This window comes from Oncorhynchus clarkii, chromosome 32, assembly GCF_045791955.1.
Source record: "Oncorhynchus clarkii lewisi isolate Uvic-CL-2024 chromosome 32, UVic_Ocla_1.0, whole genome shotgun sequence".
Lineage (NCBI taxonomy): Eukaryota > Metazoa > Chordata > Actinopteri > Salmoniformes > Salmonidae > Oncorhynchus > Oncorhynchus clarkii.
Genome location: NC_092178.1, coordinates 20,914,539 through 20,934,129, shown reverse-complemented (window position 1 = coordinate 20,934,129; position 19,591 = coordinate 20,914,539). Strand labels below are relative to the sequence as shown.

The following is a 19,591-nucleotide window of genomic DNA, read 5'->3' as shown; positions in this document are numbered from 1 at the left end:
GATGGACTATGTTGTTCCTCCATAGCGTAAAGCTGTTGGTACTCGTCGATTTCCCTCAGGATCTCCTTAGTATCCAGGTTGGCTCTTTACTGCAACCAGTTGTTTTATGAAAAGATAACAAATCTCAGTTCTGCTGTACTTTGTGTTCATTGAATGTGTCCTAAATGGAACCCTATTCCCTAGTTAGTGCACTACTTTTGGCCAGGGCCCATGTGTCTTCTGGTGTTCCCTTGGGCTCTTCTGGACTGGTGTTGCCCCTGGCACTGACCTAGGCTCGATGCCTTTTGGGTGCAACATGGCTCTGGAACTTGGTACAGCTACTACCTCACCAACCATCTGTTCTCCCAGTTGGAGGCTGCCAGGCCAGCAGGTGGCCTCTTTTCAAGGTCCCAACTGTACCATGATCTATTTAAACCAATGTTCTGTAGAAAGAAACTGACCCCATATTGATGCTTTAAGTATGAACTGTACTGTGATCTACAAACCAATGCACTGTAGAAACTGACCCAATATTTATGTTTTTAGTTAGAGACTCCCCATAGTATAATTAGACTATTTCCTTAATTCTGACTATATGGTTTGAGTTAGACTTGGACATGATCTTCCTAGAGTAAATTATATGATATTAATTCAAGCTATGGTATATCCTATTATGCATTATTATGTATTAAGATGAGAGCAATTTAGGTTGACTTTAAACATTCTAAATTGACAAAGCTACTCTTTAAAGTGCTGTGTAACCTATGTGGATTATTGTATACCAGTCAAAAATATCAATTACCAATGGTAATCACTTCTGGAGAGGCAGAGCACAGCCTGTGGTTGAGTCTCAAATGGCACCCTATTCCCTTAAAAGTGCACTACTTGTGATCAGAACCGTAAGGGCCCTGGTCAAAGTAGTTCAATATAAAGGCAATAGGTTGGTATTTGGGACACACCCTTCTATGAAATGCTGCTACACTCTTAGAAAAAAACGGTTCCAAAGGGTTCTTCGGCTGTCCCCATAGGGAACTAATAGCAGAGGACCGATAAAAGACTGAGAACAGCAGTAGAGGCTCTCACAGAGGCACAAAGGACCACAATACTGGGAAGGAGGGAAATAGGGAGAGAGAGATGGGAGGGAGGGAAGGAGTGATGGAGGGAAGAGGGAGGGAGAGATGGGAGGAAGCAAGTGAGCAGGGTGATTTGTGTCTTCGACAGACGAGGGAGAGGGCCGGACCAACAGTCTAGATCAACCATCTGCATCCACTCCTTTTGACCCCCCTCTCTTCTCCATCTTGTTCTATCCCTCCCTCCCTCCATCCTTGTGTCCTGGGCTGGCTTCGGTAACCTCTGTGCCCCCAGTGACCAAGAGCAGGGTCCCTGGACACGGTCACTAACCCGGCCCCATCCCTAATACCATATGGCTTCACCCTGCTCTAAGCATTGTGCCCAGATCATGAATGGCCATTTAAAATGAATTGTCAAATACAATACTCTACCAAAATAAGTAAGCTGCCTTCACTGCCGAAAAGTTATTTTAATTTAGTTCTATGAACGTTATAGGAGGATGTAATGTCTATTCAAAATGAAACACCCTAAATCCTCTAGTTACTAGTTTCATTGTTGTGTTTTTCTTTTACTCAGCATTGCCAAGTACTCTGTTCCTGTCAGAAGAGAGAGAGAGAGAGAGAGAGAGAGAGAGAGAGAGAGTGTGTGTCCGTGTCATGGATAATGTGCTTTACTGTGTTGTTTTAAAGCATATCTATGTGTTTGCTTTGTTGCAGGGATTTTAATTGTTTATGCATAGACTTAAGCTAACCAGCAAGAAGACAACAAGGGCACATCAGTGTTTGTATCCAGTCCCTCTACAGGGGTACTCTGTATCACCATAATATATAGTGACAGGCAGCCAGAGGTGGCCTGAGGTAGACCCACTGTCCAGTGCTTGCTAGCTAGTACTCAAACTACACGTACAACCTGTTGTGCTCTCTACATCTCCCTCTCATAAACACACACATGCACACACACACACATCCTGCAAACAGACAGGCTAGTACATAACACAGCATGCTGCAACAGCCAGGCTAGTGCAAGCAGCCAGGCTAGTGCAAGCAGCCAGGCTAGTGCAAGCAGCCAGGCTAGTGCAAGCAGCCAGGCTAGTGCAAGCAGCCAGGCTTGCAAGCCAGGCTAGTGCAAGCAGCCAGGCTAGTGCCTAACACAGCATGCTGCAACAGCCAGGCTAGTGTAAGCAGCCAGGCTAGTACATAACACAGCATGCTGCAACAGCCAGGCTAGTGCAAACAGCCAGGCTAGTACATAACACAGCATGCTGCAACAGCCAGGCTAGTGCAAGCAGCCAGGCTAGTGCATAACACAGCATGCTGCAACAGCTAGGCTAGTGCAAGCAGCCAGGCTAGTGCATAACACAGCAATTTGCAACAGCCAGGCTAGTGCAAGCAGCCAGGCTAGTACATAACACAGCATGCTGCAACAGCCAGGCTAGTGCAAACAGCCAGGCTAGTACATAACACAGCATGCTGCAGCAGCCAGGCTAGTGCAAACAGCCAGGCTAGTACAAGCAGCCAGGCTAGTGCAAGCAGCCAGGCTAGTGCAAGCAGCCAGGCTAGTGCAAGCAGCCAGGCTAGTGCAAGCAGCCAGGCTAGTGCAAGCAGCCAGGCCAGGCTAGTGCAAGCAGCCAGGCTAGTGCATAACACAGCATGCTGCAACAGCCAGGCTAGTGCAAACAGCCAGGCTAGTGCAAGCAGCCAGGCTAGTGCAAGCAGCCAGGCTAGTGCAAGCAGCCAGGCCAGGCTAGTGCAAGCAGCCAGGCTAGTGCAAGCAGCCAGGCTAGTGCAAGCAGCCAGGCCAGGCTAGTGCAAGCAGCCAGGCTAGTGCATAACACAGCATGCTGCAACAGCCAGGCTAGTGCAAACAGCCAGGCTAGTACATAACACAGCATGCTGCAGACACATCCTGACCAAGGCTGGGACTCAATCAAAGGTGCATTGTAGAGAAGGTCATTTCTGCTTGAACCGACATCTGCAGGGTTTACCATGATGGCTTGTGGTAGTGCGAGAACTCTCCTCTGATTGAATCCCGGGGTTGCTGTTTTCTTAGATACATAGACCCAGCATGCCACCCACACCCACCTGTGAGCTGAGAGACCAGTCCCTCTTGTGGATCACACCAGTGGGAAATTGATTGACTACAGCGACATGCTCCAATAGAGAGCACAGATCAGCCCACTAACTAAAACCCAATGTGCTATCTGCACAGCCAGGCTATTGTGGGTGACATACATTATGCTATTTTACTGTCGGCCAGCCAGGTGCTGCGTTGCTGGGCCCAGACAGGCAGAGTATACCATATGCACTGGGAGAATACAATGGTAGCTTGTGGGCCTTGCAAATACCGGAGGAGGGTGTGTGTGTGCATGGATAGATGGTGTGAGTGAGTGAGTGAGTGAGTGAGTGAGTGAGTGAGTGAGTGAGTGAGTGAGTGAGTGAGTGAGTGAGTGTGTGTGACACAGAGAGAGAGAGCATACAATATAAAGCTCTTAAGCCATCACCCAAATAACGTTAACACCACAGGAGAGGAATTTCACCTCAATACTTTATTGAATAATAATAGTAATAATCATCAACATCGTAATGAAAAAAGGAAACAAAATTGCATTTTAACATGAAAAACAAAGTCACATTGTTTTCATCTTCAAGTGTTCCCCAACAACAATATTAGACACATCGAGTTGCATACAGATGTAGGATCTTAATTTGAGCCAGTTTGCTACAACAGGAAAATAATCCTGCAGCAACAGGAAATGTGGATTATTATGTGGATTATAATTAATGGACATTTTGTAAGGGTTGATACATTTTTCAAAAGGGAAGAAATTCGGTCTGAAATTTCAAAGTGTAAATTACAAACTTCAGAAGCCTTTTTAAACCTCAAATACACTACAAGTTTTAAATGTCCTGCATGGCGGTTAAGTCCCCACACTAGGGTGATCAAAGTAAGATCCTACATCTGTACACACATATGAGGTGGCTTTATAAAAGTAACTCTGGTCTCTCCATTTCAACTGAGTTTTATCACAATGACATTGTCAGTCAGTGCCAGGTAACCATGGAAACCTGGGGTAAGGGTTGAGTTGGCAGCAACGGTGAGAGGAGACTAGGGTACAGGTCTTATGAGAGGGTTGGCAACAGGTAAGTGTCTAAATCAAAGCACTGATCATTCAGACAGTTCTTTATTGATGCTTTGTTCAGTATTTTGTTTAAGTATTTTCCTTTCATATAAATAGGAGTGCTATGTAGCCTTGAAAAGAAGCAGAGACCTCAATTATATGCAGTGCTGTGGGTTAAGACATAGCTACAATGAGGGTAAGGACCGGAGGTGCTTGTGTGGGGACGCCTGTCTGTGATCTGACCACTACAATGACACTACAACAATTCACCGTCTTTTGCCGCATTGATGAGGCCTCGCCATTGATTCCATTGATTATGCATTTGCTATACACACAGCAGCCATTACAAAATTATGTTGATGTTTTCGTGAAAATCAATCATCCGCCCATTTCACAACATCCTCAGAGGAAGTGAGACAAGCACAACCTGAAACACTTCCTTCTAACAGAAAGCTAGGGGTGTGTCCCAAATATTACACTATTCCCTATATAGTCTATAGGGCTCTGGTTAAAAGTAGTGCACTATATAGGGAATAGGGTACCATTTGGGATGCGACCCTACGTACCCAGCCTCCTGACCCACCACCCATCACAATGATGCCAATTATACCACCAGATCTGCCGTGTCTGAACAGTGTTGTGTCAAAAGCTGTGTCTGAAATCGCAGTGTTGACATCTTTGAACACTAAGACATAGCGGTGGAGAAATGGGAGAAACTATGTTATCATTGTTTACGTGATTTCACATTCTTCGAGATGTTAAAGACAAACATCAAAATAAAATGAGAATACAGGTACTGTAGATTCTCTATCTCTGTCATTCAATAACATAACATCCACAATGACAATAACACTTCAAATGTGCAGTTATAATCATAACAGTCATCATGACTTGAATTACCCCTTGAATTACATACTAATACTGTTTGACATCAGATCTTCTCCCACGACTAGGGATGAACTGATTACATTTTTTAAGTTAAGGAAATAACATTTAATTGAAAACACATTTACGGCATTAAAACAAAAGCTAATCAAAACAAAAAAGCAAACGTAAAACAAAACAGAAAAATGCTAGTCTATCTGGCATGCTCACCACCACAGTATCAAGATATGACCTATTTTTTTTGTTTTTCCTGTCGTCAGTTTATTTTGTCACACAGCAACATATTTAAGCTGCACAATTTTCTACTTCTTTTAAAGGGATATTTCAAACCAATATGTAATTTTGTCATTTTAACTATCCCTTTAAGTCTGCACTTAGACTGTTATAGGTGTGCCATTGAAATTCTACTCCAACACAGCAGAAAAACACACTGAGAAAACAAGTTCACCAGAACTCACAGAGCAATGGTGACTTAAACAGCTTTCGCCTGATATTCCCGCCAAACCACAGTCTCCCACTATGCCAAACTAGGGCCTGAGATCCATTTGAAATATCCTGGATGGTTGAGGTGCAATAGTCTTTGCTTGAGTCCTACCCATGTAGTTCATAGAATAGGGTCCAACAGTCTTTTGTTTTATTCCTGGTTGACTCTCCATATTTAGTCCATTTGTAGTGAAGGAGAATCTCTTGACCAATGGGGTTGCAAAGAATATTCTGTCGGCCAATCAGTAGTTTCATCCAACAGTCAAACCGAGTTCCAGGGTTCTGCTGAGGTGTTTGATTGGACAGGTAGAGTCACAGTTCCTGTTGAGTAGCATATGATTGGTTGGAAACAGAGAAACAGGTCTGGTATAGGCATACGATTGGATAAACAGGGATCCAGCTCAAGGTTTTGTTTGGGTGGGTGGAGGTAAAGAGATAAAGGGGTAATCTGCTTAAGGTGAAGGTGAGGGTGGACTCAAGGTTGATGGATGTCACATTACAATAACATGCTAATAATAAATATACCATCTGCAGGGCCTATGTCTCTCTCTATATCTCCATGGACTACATGTACTTTACAGTAAGAAATACTCTTGTTCACATGGACTACAGCGTAGTCCCATAGCTGTAACCTGTATGGGCCACATCTTAACTTGAGATCCATACACATAACTGAAATCTTCATGCCTATCTCCCACTGACATCAATGGAATGAAGATTTCCAACAAAACTGCCAACTTACATGTAGCGTGTACACGTTTTAACGTTATGATGCCTAAAAGGTCACACACATAGACATGCAACATTTTACGATTTCCCTGAAAGATGCAATAATATAACATAAGAGGAGAACAGGACTTGACTAGGAGACTCCTGGTGTAAGCAAAATCCTCCCAATACTATGACCCACGTGCAATCCCTATCACCCCTATAGACAGGATAGCATACAACACACGGTATAGATAGAGGCCATAGAGCCCCATTACTAAGGCTGTGTCTGTGACTGACTGTTGGCCAACAAACACCACCATTCTATCTGCTCCTCTCTCCACAATGTGGTTGAACATCCAATCAAATGGCAACAGGCGGGGGAACAACAGCTGAGTGTGTGGAAAGCCAGACGGGGATCAGGGAGAGGAGGAGAAAGGAGGAGCGGGTAAGAGGAGGGGGATAGGGTTCATTGCTGTCAACACACTAGAGGCCTTGAGTGCTGGACAGTGGCCAGTGTCATACTGAATGCACAACATCGTCCACAACAATTGGAGTGACCGGCCGTCTTCCAAGATGGCCGTCGACCAAGGTTCCTGAAACAGAGACGGTGGTCCCCAGCAATGAGACATCCTTGCCAACCTCGCCCAGCTCTAGTCTCCCACTTCTTAGATAGAAATACAAGGCCCCTGGGCAGGCAGGCAGGAACCACTGGACTGGACTGCCTCCAACACCAATAAACCTCGGTCTGAGCTGAAGGAGTGAACATGAGGTTTGTCCATTGGTCTTGGGGGACCTCCAAGTTGTTATAAGGAGTGTGTCATGAATTGGAAGGCTGAGCGGAGGGCCAACGCAGAGGGAAGGATGGAAGTGCAAGACCAAATCTCTCTCAGATGTTGAACCTTTTGGCATTTACTTATTCCCCCTTGCTCTATTTGATTGGATGGGAGGATTAATCGTGGATTACCACGGTGTGTGTGTCTGCTTGAGTGTGTGTGTACGTACTGTATGCACGTGTCAAGGGGCGGATCTAGCGTGAGGGTTTGTCAGTCAGAGAGTGGAGTGTAAATCCATAGATAGGTGTGTGTGAGGGGGTATTCCAGTACAGTATGCTCAGCCCACATAACATAAGTGTGTAAATGTATTTTGCCTGGCATGGGGGAGGGGGAGGGGACGGTTAGGGTGGCACAGCACAGTACTGCCATATACTGTTCCTGAATGCCACCCACCACCCGTCTGGGCGAAAGAGGAGCATTGAGCGCCGAGGTTCCAGATCCTGAAACATGTCTTCTAGGTCTAGGACAGTAGACCAGTTGCCTTGGTTCAACAAACCCATAGCAACCCATTGCAACCTATAGCACTCTCATCCAGAATCAGAGTGAAGAGAGACTGAGAGGCTGTTATGTTGCTTTAGCATCAACAGAAATACAATTGGTTTGGCAGCAAGACCTGTCTGCATAGAAGGCGATAGAAGAACGTCCTCACCCTCTCATACCGGGAGTAACTATCTTTGTGATCCTACTGTATGGGTGCATCCCAAAATAGCGCCCTATTCCCTACATAGTGCACTAATAGACCAGGGGCCTATGGGTCTTATGAGCGCTCTGGGCCATTTGGGACAATTCCCATGTCTCACCTTAGGTGTGTTTCTACATTCTACACACCTCGTTTTCATATTGTAGCTATTGTAGTTTTGTTCATTAGCAGGCTAACAGTCTGCCATGGCCAGAAGGGAATGAGAGGATCCAAAGCCTCTCGCGCTCTCTGTTCATATTTCAAATCAGATTTTTTTAATGCCTTGGCAACCATGATAAATATATTTTTATGAGCACAGCTTGCACACAGAAAAAATCCCGCCCTCTGGCCCTGAGGTACATCTGTGGTCTATTCCTGACAGACACAAACACACATTAGAGCACATGTGACTTAGATCAAAACGTGTGAACCAGAAATTCCAAGGTTTCATTAAAAACATTTTATAAAGAGGAGAACAACAAGGCCTATGGGTCCTGGCCAAAAGTAGTGCACTATAAACAGAATAAGGAGCCATTTGGGACACAGATGTAATCCGTAGAATGAGACAGCGAGGCTAACAGCAATAACAGCAGCATTTAACCACAACTACACACATCTTGCCATTCAAGGCCAGCCTTGCACTGGGACTAAGGACCACCTTCAGCTACCTCTACCCTTTTACAGGGCATGTGAGACTCATATCTACACCCCTCCTCTCTCCCTCTCATACATTGTTTCAGGGGACTCCCGGCGCAGGAGACTAGGTATTTAAGTGTGTGTGTGTGTGTGTGTGTGTGTGTGTGTGTGTGTGTGTGTGTGTGTGTGTGTGTGTGTGTGTGTGTGTGTGTGTGTGTGTGTGTGTGTGTGTGTGTGTGTGTAATCCAAGCCTGGATTAGCCAGTGACTGAACCTCTAGGCCTGTAGAGTAGCCTAGAGGGGGACAGAGGTGGATGGAGGGTATGTGGCCAGAGTAAGACTGGAGGAGTGGTGGAGGAGGAGGTGGGAGGGTGTAGTCTCATTAATGCCACAGTAGCAGCGGCCGGGTGCCCTGATGACAGGCACAGCCAGGGAACAAAGGACTGATGGGGTAAACAGCTGATGAACCTCACTATCTGCCAATAACATACCCACATACACAAAAGCACACACACACATGCAAAATAAGGTCGTATTTTGCTTCCACCAGGAGACCCTTAGATTAAATGATAGCTGGAGAGAGACACACAAACGGCCCTGCAGCCTACAGATGTTTTTTATGCTCTGTCCTAAATGGCACCATAGTCCTTATATAGTGCAATACTTTTGACCAGGGTCCAAAGGACTCTGGTCTAAAGTAGTGCATTATTTAGGAAATAGGGTGCCATTTGGGACGTAAACTGAGTGAATGGTCTTAATGGATTGGTAGCTGTTCTAGCTTTTCCCTCAGGTCAGATGACCCTCTGTTGAAAAAAGAATCCTGCAAAACACTGTTTGTTTTTGTTTTACTGATGACCAAGCACACGACAGACAGAATCAAGTGGACCTAGATGACATGGTACCTAGATAATATGGGACCTAGATGACATGGGACCTATATGACATGGTACCAAGACGACATGGGACCTAGACAACATTGGCAACATGGGACCTAGATAACATGGGACCTGTCCATGATCTTCTAGGTAAAAATGTTGTTATTGAAATGCCATTCCCTTGGGTTTATGACCCAACCAATCACTGTTTAGAATGTCTGACCCGGCTGTGAATGTGGTTGTAATAGTGAATGCCTTTTTTTCTGACAAAAAAACTGTTCCATGCAAACGGATGTTGCTATCACATTCAGACAGGGATTATTGGCTGTGGTAGAGGTGGGAGGTGGGAGGAGAGAGAGTGGAGGGAGGAAAGCGAGGAGAGGGGAGAGGAGAGAGGGGAGGGAGGAGAGAGAGAGAGGAGAGTGAGGAGAGGGGAGAGAGCATAGGGAAGATGGAAGGGGAGATAGGGCAGAGAGGGGGAAGGAGAGAGGGGGAGAGGAGAAAGGAGAGAGGGGGAGAGGGGATAGGAGAGGAGAGGGGATAGGAGAGGAGAGAGAGGGGAGAAGTGAGGGAAGAGACGGGAGAGAGGAGAGGGAAGAGGGGAAAGAGGAGAGAGGGGAGGAGAGAGAGAGGAGAGGGGAGAGAGGAGATAGAGGAAATGGGAGGGAGGAGATAGGGGAGAGAAGAGAGGTGAGAAAGAGGAGGGGAGAGAGAGTGGAGAGGGGAGAAAGAGGGGAGAGTGGGGAGAGGGAAGGGAGGAGAGTGGGGAGAGACTGGAGGGGGGAACAGCTGAGATGACTGTTTCTGTTTCTGTTCCCCCAGCTCACTGAGACACAAGAGGTGAGAATGGGGTCACGAAGGACAGGTGGACCAAATGGTTCCACCATTCAAGTAAAATCAGGTGAGTATAACATAACACAAAAGGGCTTGTGCTAACAACACAAGCACTCAACCCTATTGATGACACATGCAAATTTCTGATCTAGTCTTAGGGGGACAAGTTTCCCCATTGTCTTAATGTGGATGGCTCACTGATGGTTAATGGCAGGGTCTCGGGATGTACCATTAGACGGGGGGGATGGAGGGGGGGGCAGTCCCTTATCCCTGTGTTACATTCTTGGAGGTAGGTGGCTGGAGCGGGTGGGAAATGTTTGGCAGAGAGGTGGGCGGGGGTGGACAGGGGGATGGGGATTGGGGGGGTTGTACCCCACTACCCCTCCTCTCACCGGTCCAGCACGCGGCTGTAGTCCTGTGGGCTGCAGCCCCCTTCACTCTTCAGCTCAGCGAACACCTGGGTGAAGAAGTGCGGGTCGGCGTTGATGCGCAACATCTTGGCGCTGGTGGCGTCGATGATGGCTAGGCAGCGGTCCCAGAAGGCCTCCTTGCCAGCCTCCACCAGAAAAGGTTTCAGTGGGTAGGATATCTCATTGCCCATGTAGGAATAGGACAGGTAGAGACAGGTGAGTAGTGTGGCCTGAAGCTCGTGCTCTGACGCCACCAGGTCTCCATCCACCACATCACGACACAGCATGTAGACAAACACCACGTTGGCCGGAGTCACGAAGGCCTGATCCTGCCAGCCCTGGAGGAGCAGAGAGCGGTCCACCGCCCGCAGCCACAGCACCGGGTCCGCAGGGGAGAGGTGCTTCAGCCGGTAGCAGCGGCCACACAGGAACTCACCCAGGCACCGGAGAAGTTCACTGGTGGACGCCTGGACAATGATGCGCTTTGGGGATGAGGCGGCCGTTCCTTGGTGGGGCACCTTCTTGACAGAGGACAGCTGCGGGGGCTTCATGCCCATGCCATAGCTGTAGTGCCCCTGGCCGAAGCCTATCCCCAGACCCAGTCCCGTTGGCCCGTCGTAGCTTGAGAGGTTGGCACACGACAGAGACTTCTTGACATTCTCGCGGTTGAGGTGCAACACCGGATCCTTCTGGTAGATGTTGTTGTTGTTGAGGGGGTCTCCAAGTGACCCCGGACCCCCAGGACATTTCTTAGAGCCCCCTCGTTTCTTGGTGGAGGCGACAAGGCGTTTCCAGGTGAGGGCTGGGAGAAAGATTGACTGTCCCCGTTTCAGGCCACTGGCGCGGTCTTTCTGAGTGTTGAGCGAACGGCTGCTCAGGCTCGGGTAGTGGTTGAGTGAGCCAGGCCGCGTGTCATAGTAGCTGTTCTTCCTGAATGCAGGGGAAAGGGATAATACTGTGCCCATTGTGAGTCAGTGCTGTAAAGAATATTACACTGGCTTTGAATTTGGACAGGGGCGAGGTGGAGGCACAGTTCTCTCCTGTTTTAGCTATTACAAGTCAGGCAGTGAATACTGGACGGAGAAGCGATATGAAGAGATGACTGAGGAAGACATTTATAAAGCTTAGTTGAGCTTTGTTACTTTTCAGTTGATGCTGACACTATTCAAACACATCCAGTATCTGCAACACATAAGAACAGGCAAACGCATGATTTTGAGAATAAACAAGGTAATACTTTAACATTTAAAATAATACATTTGTAATAACGTATAATAATGTAATGTAAAAAAAAAAAATAATCCCGTTAAGCAGCGACGCTACATTATTCCCACATGCATATCAAGACAAAGCTCTGGTCCAGGACGTTAGTGCGTGTTCTTCTACTAACATCTACGAACGCAAACTAACGCCCTGGACCAGAGCTAGTACAGACAATTAATTCCCTAGCCTAGTGTGAGGACTGTTCCTCATGCGCCTGTCTCTTTAGTCACTAGACTGACTCAGACAGCCTGTACATGCAGCAATAATTGTCGAATAAATGCAACATATTGTAACCTAGGCTACTGCAGTGGGATAAATCAATAACTATTATTTTTTTCACAAAACACAATGATATTCTAGGACAGGTTACAACAACATGCCACAGTACGCACTATAACAAGAGCATAAAGCCGCAAACCCCAACCTCAGACAATAACATCACACAATGAATGAATCCCCACAAACACAGAAAATAATGAACAGGATAATGTAACATTTATAAAATACCTGCATGTAACTACAAAGAGGTTGTATAATAATCAATATGAAGAGAATAGAGGTGCTCACCAATTTATTATCGGATGTCCACTGTCGCCTATCCGTCGCATTCAGTGATTTACAGAACTGCACAACAAAGCGCAACAAATGAACTGCCTGTGTGGAAGTAGCCTACCATTGACAACAGTTCAAATACGAGTAGAAATGATCGATTCAGTTTAAGAAGCGCTTCTGAACAATTTGTTATTGAGCGGAGAGCCGCGTAGAAGCCGTCTCAGCCAAGTCGGGTGCAGGTGTCCGGCGCCGCGTAATAGCTGCAGACAATAAATCCAAAAGGCCGCTCCTTTATGAGAAAAAGTGAATAAATGATTATGTCATTCGCGTCTCCATCTCAGAGGGAGTGCTGTGCAAACTTTCACTCTGATATCGGACCTTACTATCCTTTTGATTAATTCCATCTTCGCAGTCATCCTCGCGATCAAATATTCAGTATTTATAGCCTACAGAACTTTATGTAAATACAAAGTCCTTCACCTTCAAAATCCAGACAGTTCTCTATGCGTCTCTGGCTATTCTGTTCAACGTGGAACGAGCGGAGGGACAGGGATAGCATACTATGCTTCTAGGCTGCCCGGTGAAGAGGGACAGGGTACCGGGGAAGCGATTCTCCTTGTCAACCCTTCAAATCGGTCCCCGTAAACCACTGAGCGCACAGAGTTGAGCGAGGCGGATAATCAAATCGTTTACTGACTCCTCCTAGCAGGGGTGCGTGTACTGCTCAGCTGCCTGACGCGCGCACAAACACACTCACTCACTGATGGCAATGTGTTGTTCGACACTACATTGCTAGATCACAAGACTATCCTTATCGCATTCGAGTGATGTTGTAAATTATTAGAAACTGTGGCTGTAGATTACGATATTTTGCTTGTTTTATCATGTGTTTGGAGTGGTATAACGGGTAAGTGGCTTCAGTGTGTCTCTCATAGTTTTCCAGCTAAGCTACCTGCAGGCATGGTCTACAATAGATATTACATGTCACATACCCAGTAGGTGACCGTGGTCTATAACATATAGTTACAGTATGGTGAAACTCTAGCACACATATGTCAGAGTCAAGGCCCGCGGGCCACATCCGGCCCGCAAGAAGGTTTTTTACGGCCCCTGGGATGATCTTGATTTATTATTAGAACCGGCCCGCAGCAAGCCGGCAGCCCGCAGATCTTTTACACGCACCAATACTACATTTCCCACAATGCAAAGGTGACGCACCGAGCAGTAGGCTGCTTCATTTCAATATTTATTGGCACAGCAGTCGTCAGCATCACAGTAAAATTAACTTTCAGATACCCATCAAAAATGGCAAAACGGAAGGTGGATACTGAGAACCGGGGGTTTCAAACAAGGTGGGAGTCGGAGTATATGTTCACAAAGGTAGCTGGAAAACCTGTGTGTCTTCTGTGTGGAGAAAGTGTGGCGGTACTGAAAGAGTATAATCTGAGACGACATTATGAAACGAAACACGCGGACAAAAACAAGAATATGGACATGGAACAAAGGCTACAAAAGGCAGAGGAATTAAAACGAGGCCTCAAATCTCGACAGGCTCTGTTCAAAAAAGCCAAATCACAAGGCCAGGCTGCTGTCAAGGCCAGTTTTATTTTGGCAGAAGAGATCGCTAAATCAGCCCGGCCATTTACGGAGGGGGATTTCATCAAAAACTGCATGATTAAAGTTTGTGACGAAGTTTGCCCAGAAAAAAGGCAACTCTTTTTAAATGTGAGTCTGAGCAGAAACACCATTGCCGAGAGAGTAGACCAGTTGTCCATCAATCTAAAAGAGCAGCTTGTGAAAAAGGGAAAAGATTTTATTGCATATTCCTTGGCTGTGGATGAGAGCACCGACATTTCTGACATTGCCCAGTTGTCAATTTTCATCCGCGGAGTGGACTCCAACCTAAGCGTGACAGAGGAGTTTTTGGCTTTACGTCCTATGCATGGCACAACTACGGGGCATGATTTGTATGAAGAGGTGTCAAGATGTGTAAATGAGATGGAGCTGCCTTGGGAAAAACTCGTGGGTTTGACAACCGACGGAGCACCTGCGATGTGTGGACACAGGAGCGGACTGGTGGCGAAGATACGGGAAAAGATGCAAGAGGAAAACGCGACAGGTGAGCTGACAGCTTATCATTGTATCATACACCAGGAAGCGTTGTGCGGTAAAGCCTTGAAAATGGAGCATGTAATGAGCATCATCACGCGCACAGTTAACTTTATCAGAGCCAAAGGTTTGAATCACCGCCAGTTCAAGGCATTTCTGACGGAGTTAGAAACGGAGCATGGTGATTTGCCTTATCACACAGAGGTGCGATGGCTAAGCCAGGGAAAGGTGCTTCAAAGATGTTTCGAGCTTCGTGAGGAGATTTGTCTGTTCTTGGACAGCAAAGGGAAAGACACAACACAACTCCGAGACGAAATGTTTCTGTGTGAAATGGCTTTTCTGTGTGACATTACGAGTCATCTGAATGCAATAAACTTGCAGCTGCAGGGTCGGGATCGTGTCATCTCTGATATGTACAGTACAGTGAAGGCATTTAAAACCAAACTGACTCTGTGGGAGACGCAGATGCGGAAAGAAAATTTGAGCCACTTTCCCAGCTGCCAGACCATGAAAGAGAAGCTCTCTACCAGTGCGTTCCCGAGCACACAGTTGGCTGATAAAATAGGTATGCTTGCCGCTGACTTTCGACGCCGATTTGCTGACTTTGAAGCACAAAAAAAGCAGGTTGGAACTGCTCGGTAACCCATTTGCTGTTGACGTGGAAAGCTCACCACCAAACCTCCAAATGGAGTTGATTGACCTCCAATGCAATGATGCACTGAGGGCAAAATATGCGGCAGTGGGTGCTGCGGAGTTCGCCCGTTTCCTCCCCGGCACAATGCCCCAGCTGCGCATCCAGGCTGCTCAAACGTTGTCTATGTTTGGCAGCACATACCTGTGTGAACAACTGTTTTCTTTGATGAACCTGAACAAAACATCACACAGAAGTCGACTTACTGCTGAACACCTCCACTCAATTCTGAGGATTTCTTCAGCTCAGAGCCTTACCCCGAACATTGATGAACTTGTGGAAAAGATGGGACACCACCAAGTATCACCCTCAACCTCAAACAAGTGAACATTACTGTGCAATCACATATTTAGAGTTTTTACTCAGTTCAAGTTTAAAAGTTAAAATTTAATATTTGTTTTCACTGCATGTTACTTCTCCTTAAACAAAGTGTTGTTTTTGATTAATAGATTTTTGCACTTTATTTTTTTGTATTTCAATCCAATTATATTTTAAAAATATTTCAGTTGAGTGGATGATAGAAAATTGCTATTATTGTTTTTTCTTTGAAGTAAATTTAGCCCACTTTTGCTAAAATAGAAAATATAGTCTACTGATGGTGCCTTGAATACCGGTTTCTTTCATTTAATGTTCATGTTATGGGGATATTTATATAAAGGAAATTTGTCTTTTGTGTCTGTTGAAAATTAAAGATTACTGACAGAGCCATAAGAAAATATTGCTTTATTTATCTGATCATATTGTAATATATTTGTTAGGTTTTCAGTAGGTTCAATTAGGTTCACTAGACTATATGCGTCATTTAAAAATTTTTCAATGAACATTCGAACAGTCCGGCCCTCGTCTTGTAGCTGATTTTTTTATTTGGCCCTCCGTCCATTTGACTTTGACACCCCTGCTCTAGCACAAGGTTCCTAACTGGTGGCCCGCAGGTGATTATATCCCCCCCCCCCAAGTTTCTATGCAAACAAACCTCAAATAAATATTTGTATTTTTATTCATGTACATAAAATAATAGAAAAACACCAGAAAATCAGTTCCAAGTGATTTTAATTCAGGAAATCTGTTCAAAATTATTAATTTCAGAATAATGGTTGGGAGAATGATTTATTTCAGCTTTGATTTATTTCATCACATTCCCAGTGGGTCACAAGTGTACATACACTCATTTAGTATTTGTGACGCACTAGGAGGAGTGGGTGGGGAGTCAGGCGCAGGAGGCAGAAGGTACGGAATAATGTTTTTATTCTGGCACAGAGAAGATCATACACGCCAATACCGGGCGCACATAAACGATTGGCCCAAAACTAGGACCCAACTAGTGCGGAGGAAAAAACAATGTAACACACTACCACACAATAAACACAGAGGAAAATAAGCCCGCAAAAAGAGCAGGCGGGCCTTACCGGCTTACATAGCCCAACTAAAAACCTAAACAAGAAACTGGTGTAACCAATAAGACAAAACCAACAGAACAGGGAAAAGGGATCGGTGGCAGCTAGTAGACCTGTGACAACGACCGCCGCCCAAACAGGAAGAGGAGCCACCTTCGGTAGGAGTCGTGACAGTATTTGGTAGCATTGCCTTTAGAATGGTTTAACTTGGGTCAAACGTTTCGGGTAACCAGAAGCTTCCCACAATAAGTTGGGTGAATTTTGGCCCATTCCTCCTGACAGAGCTGGTGTAACTGAGTAAGGTTTGTAGGCCTCCTTGCTCGCACTCTGATTTTCAGTTCTGCCCACAAATTTTATATGGGGTTGAGGTCACGGCTTTGTGATGGCCACTCCAATACCTTGACTTTGTTGTCCTTAAGCCATTTTGCCACAACTTTGGAAGTATGCTTGGGGTCATTGTCCATTTGGAAGACCCATTTGCGACCAAGCTTCAACTTCCTGATGTTGCTTCAATATATCCACATAATTACCCTCTCTCATGATGCCATCTATTTTGTGAAGTGCACCAGTCCCTACTGCAGCAAAGCACCCCCACAACATGATGCTGCCACCCCTGTGCTTCACGGTTGGTATGGTGTTCTTCGGCTTGCAAGCATCCTCCTTTTTCCTCCAAACATAACGATATTCATTATGTCCAAAAAGTTATATTTTTGTTTCATCAGACCAGAGGACATTTCTCCAAAAAGTACGATCTTTGTCCCCATGTGCAGTTGCAAACCTTAGTCTGGCTTTTCTATGGAGGTTTTTGAGCAGTTGCTTCTTCCTTGAGAGCGGGCTTTCAGGTTATGTCAATATATGACTCATTTTACTGGGGATATAGACACTTTTGTACCTGCTTCCGCCAGCATCTTCCCAAGGTCCTTTGCTGTTGTTCTGGGATTGATTTGCACTGTTCGCACCAAAGTACGTTCATCTCTAGGAGACAGAACGCGTCTCCTTCCTGAGCGGTATGACGGCAGCGCGGTCCCATGGTGTTTATTCTTGCATGCTATTGCTTGTACAGATGAACGTGGTACCTTCAGGCATTTGGAAATTCCTCCCAAGGATGAACCAGATTTGTAGCGGTCTACAAAAATAATTCTGGGGTCTTGGCTGATTTCTTTTGATTTTCCCATGATGTCCAGCAAAGTGGCACTGACTTTGGAGGTAGGCCTTGAAATACATCCGCAGGTACACCTGCAATTGACTCAAATGATTACAATTAGCATATCAGAAGGTTCTAAAGCCATGACATCATTTTCTGGTATTTTCCAAGCTGTTTAAAGGCACAGTCAACTTAGTGTATGTACACTTTTGACCCATTGGAATTGTGATAGTGAATTATAATTGAAATAATCTGTCTGTAAACAATTAAAGTTAAAGTGACTATGCGTAGATAATAAACAGAGAGTAGAAGCAGCGTAAAAGGGGGTAGGGGTGCAATGCAAATAGTCTGGGTAGCCATTTGATTAGCTGTTCATGAGTCTTATGGCTTCGGGCTGTTTTGGACCTAGACTTGGCACTCCGGTACAGCTTGCCATGCAGTAGCAGAGAGAACAGTCCATGACTAGGGTGGCTGGAGTCTTTGACCATTTTTAGGGTCTTCCTCTGACACCGCCTGGTATGGAGGTCCTGGATGGCAGGAAGCTTGGCCCCAGTGATTTACTGGCCGTTACGCACTCTGTAGTGCTTTGCGGTCGGAGGCCGAGCAGTTGCCATACCAGGCAGTGATGCAACCATGCTCTTGATGGTGCAGCTGTAGAACCTTTTGAGGATCTGAGGACACATGACAAACATTTTCAGTGTGCCCTCTTCACGATTTTCTTGGTGTGTTTGGACCATGTTAGTTTGTTGGTGATGTATACACCAAGGAACTTGAAGCACAATCTGCTCCACTACAGCCCCGTCAATGAGAATGGGGGCGTGCTCGGTCCTCCTTTTCCTGTAGTCCACAATCATCTACTTTGTCTTGATCACGTTGAGGGTGAAGTTGCTGTCCTGGCACCACACGGCCAGGTCTCTGACCTCCTCCCTGTAGGCTGTCTCATAGTTGTTTTGAGATCATGCCTACCACTGTTGTGTCATCTGCAAACTTAATGATGGTGTTGGAGTTGTGCCTGGCCGATGCAGTCATGAGTGAACAGGGAGCACAGGAGGGGGCTGAGCACGTGTTGAAGGTCAGCGTGGCGGATGTGTTGTTATCTACCGTTACCACCTGGGGGCGGCCCATAAGGAAGTTCAGGATCCAGTTCTAGAGGGAAGAGTTTCGTCCTAGGGTCCTTAGCTTAGTGGTGAGCTTTGAGTGCACTATGGCAATGAACGCTGCGCTGTAGTCAATGAATAGCATTCTCACATACAGTGGGGCAAAAAAGTATTTAGTCAGCCACCAATTGTGCAAGTTCTCCCACTTAAAAAGATGAGAGAGGCCTGTAATTTTCATCATAGGTACACTTCAACTATGACAGACAAAATGAGAAAAAAAAATCCAGAAAATCACATTGTAGGATTTTTAATGAATTTTGCAAATAATGGTGGAAAATACGTATTTGGTCAATAACAAAAGTTTATCTCAATAGTTTGTTATATACCCTTTGTTGGCAATGACAGAGGTCAAACGTTTTCTGTAAGTCTTCACAAGGTTTTCACACACTGTTGCTGGTATTTTGGCCCATTCCTCCATGCAGATCTCCTCTAGAGCAGTGATGTTTTGGGGCTGTTGCTGGGCAACACAGACTTTCAACTCCCTCCAAAGATTTTCTATGGGGTTGAGATCTGGAGACTGGCTAGGCCACTCCAGGACCTTGAAATGCTTCTTACGAAGCCACTCCTTCGTTGCCCGGGCGGTGTGTTTGGGATCATTGTCATGCTGAAAGACCCAGCCACGTTTCATCTTCAATGCCCTTGCTGATGGAAGGAGGTTTTCCCTCAAAATCTCACGATACATGGCCCCATTCATTCTTTCCTTTACACGAATCAGTCGTCCTGGTCCCTTTGCAGAAAAACAGCCCCAAAGCATGATGTTTCCACCGC

At 45.8% G+C, this 19,591-nt stretch overlaps 1 protein-coding gene across 2 annotated transcripts; it reads right to left on the bottom strand.

Moving 5' to 3' along the window:
* Positions 1-4,433: 4,433 nt before the first annotated feature.
* LOC139392259 (cyclin-dependent kinase 5 activator 1-like) lies at positions 4,434-12,937 on the bottom strand. Of its 2 annotated transcripts, XM_071140115.1 has the most exons (3): positions 12,344-12,937; positions 10,496-11,695; positions 4,434-5,857 (listed from the first exon to the last, which is right to left on the bottom strand). In XM_071140115.1, exons 2-3 carry the CDS (start codon positions 11,476-11,478, stop codon positions 5,788-5,790), a joined length of 1,053 nt encoding a protein of 350 aa, XP_070996216.1. In that variant the 5' UTR covers positions 11,479-11,695; positions 12,344-12,937; the 3' UTR covers positions 4,434-5,787. The 2 variants fall into 2 exon arrangements, with proteins under 2 accessions (XP_070996216.1, XP_070996217.1); XM_071140116.1 differs by lacking the exon at positions 4,434-5,857 and having other exon boundaries at positions 10,492-11,695.
* Positions 12,938-19,591: the final 6,654 nt, after the last annotated feature.

Bases quoted from the DNA above. Each gene is read 5' to 3' on its own strand.
- LOC139392259 (XM_071140115.1), bottom strand. From the start codon at position 11,478: ATGGGCACAGTATTATCCCTTTCCCCTGCATTCAGGAAGAACAGCTAC. The intron at 5,858-10,495 runs GTGAGAGGAGGG...GCTACTCAACAG, and splicing joins TACAGCCGCGTGCTGGACCG to GAACTGTGACTCTACCTGTC.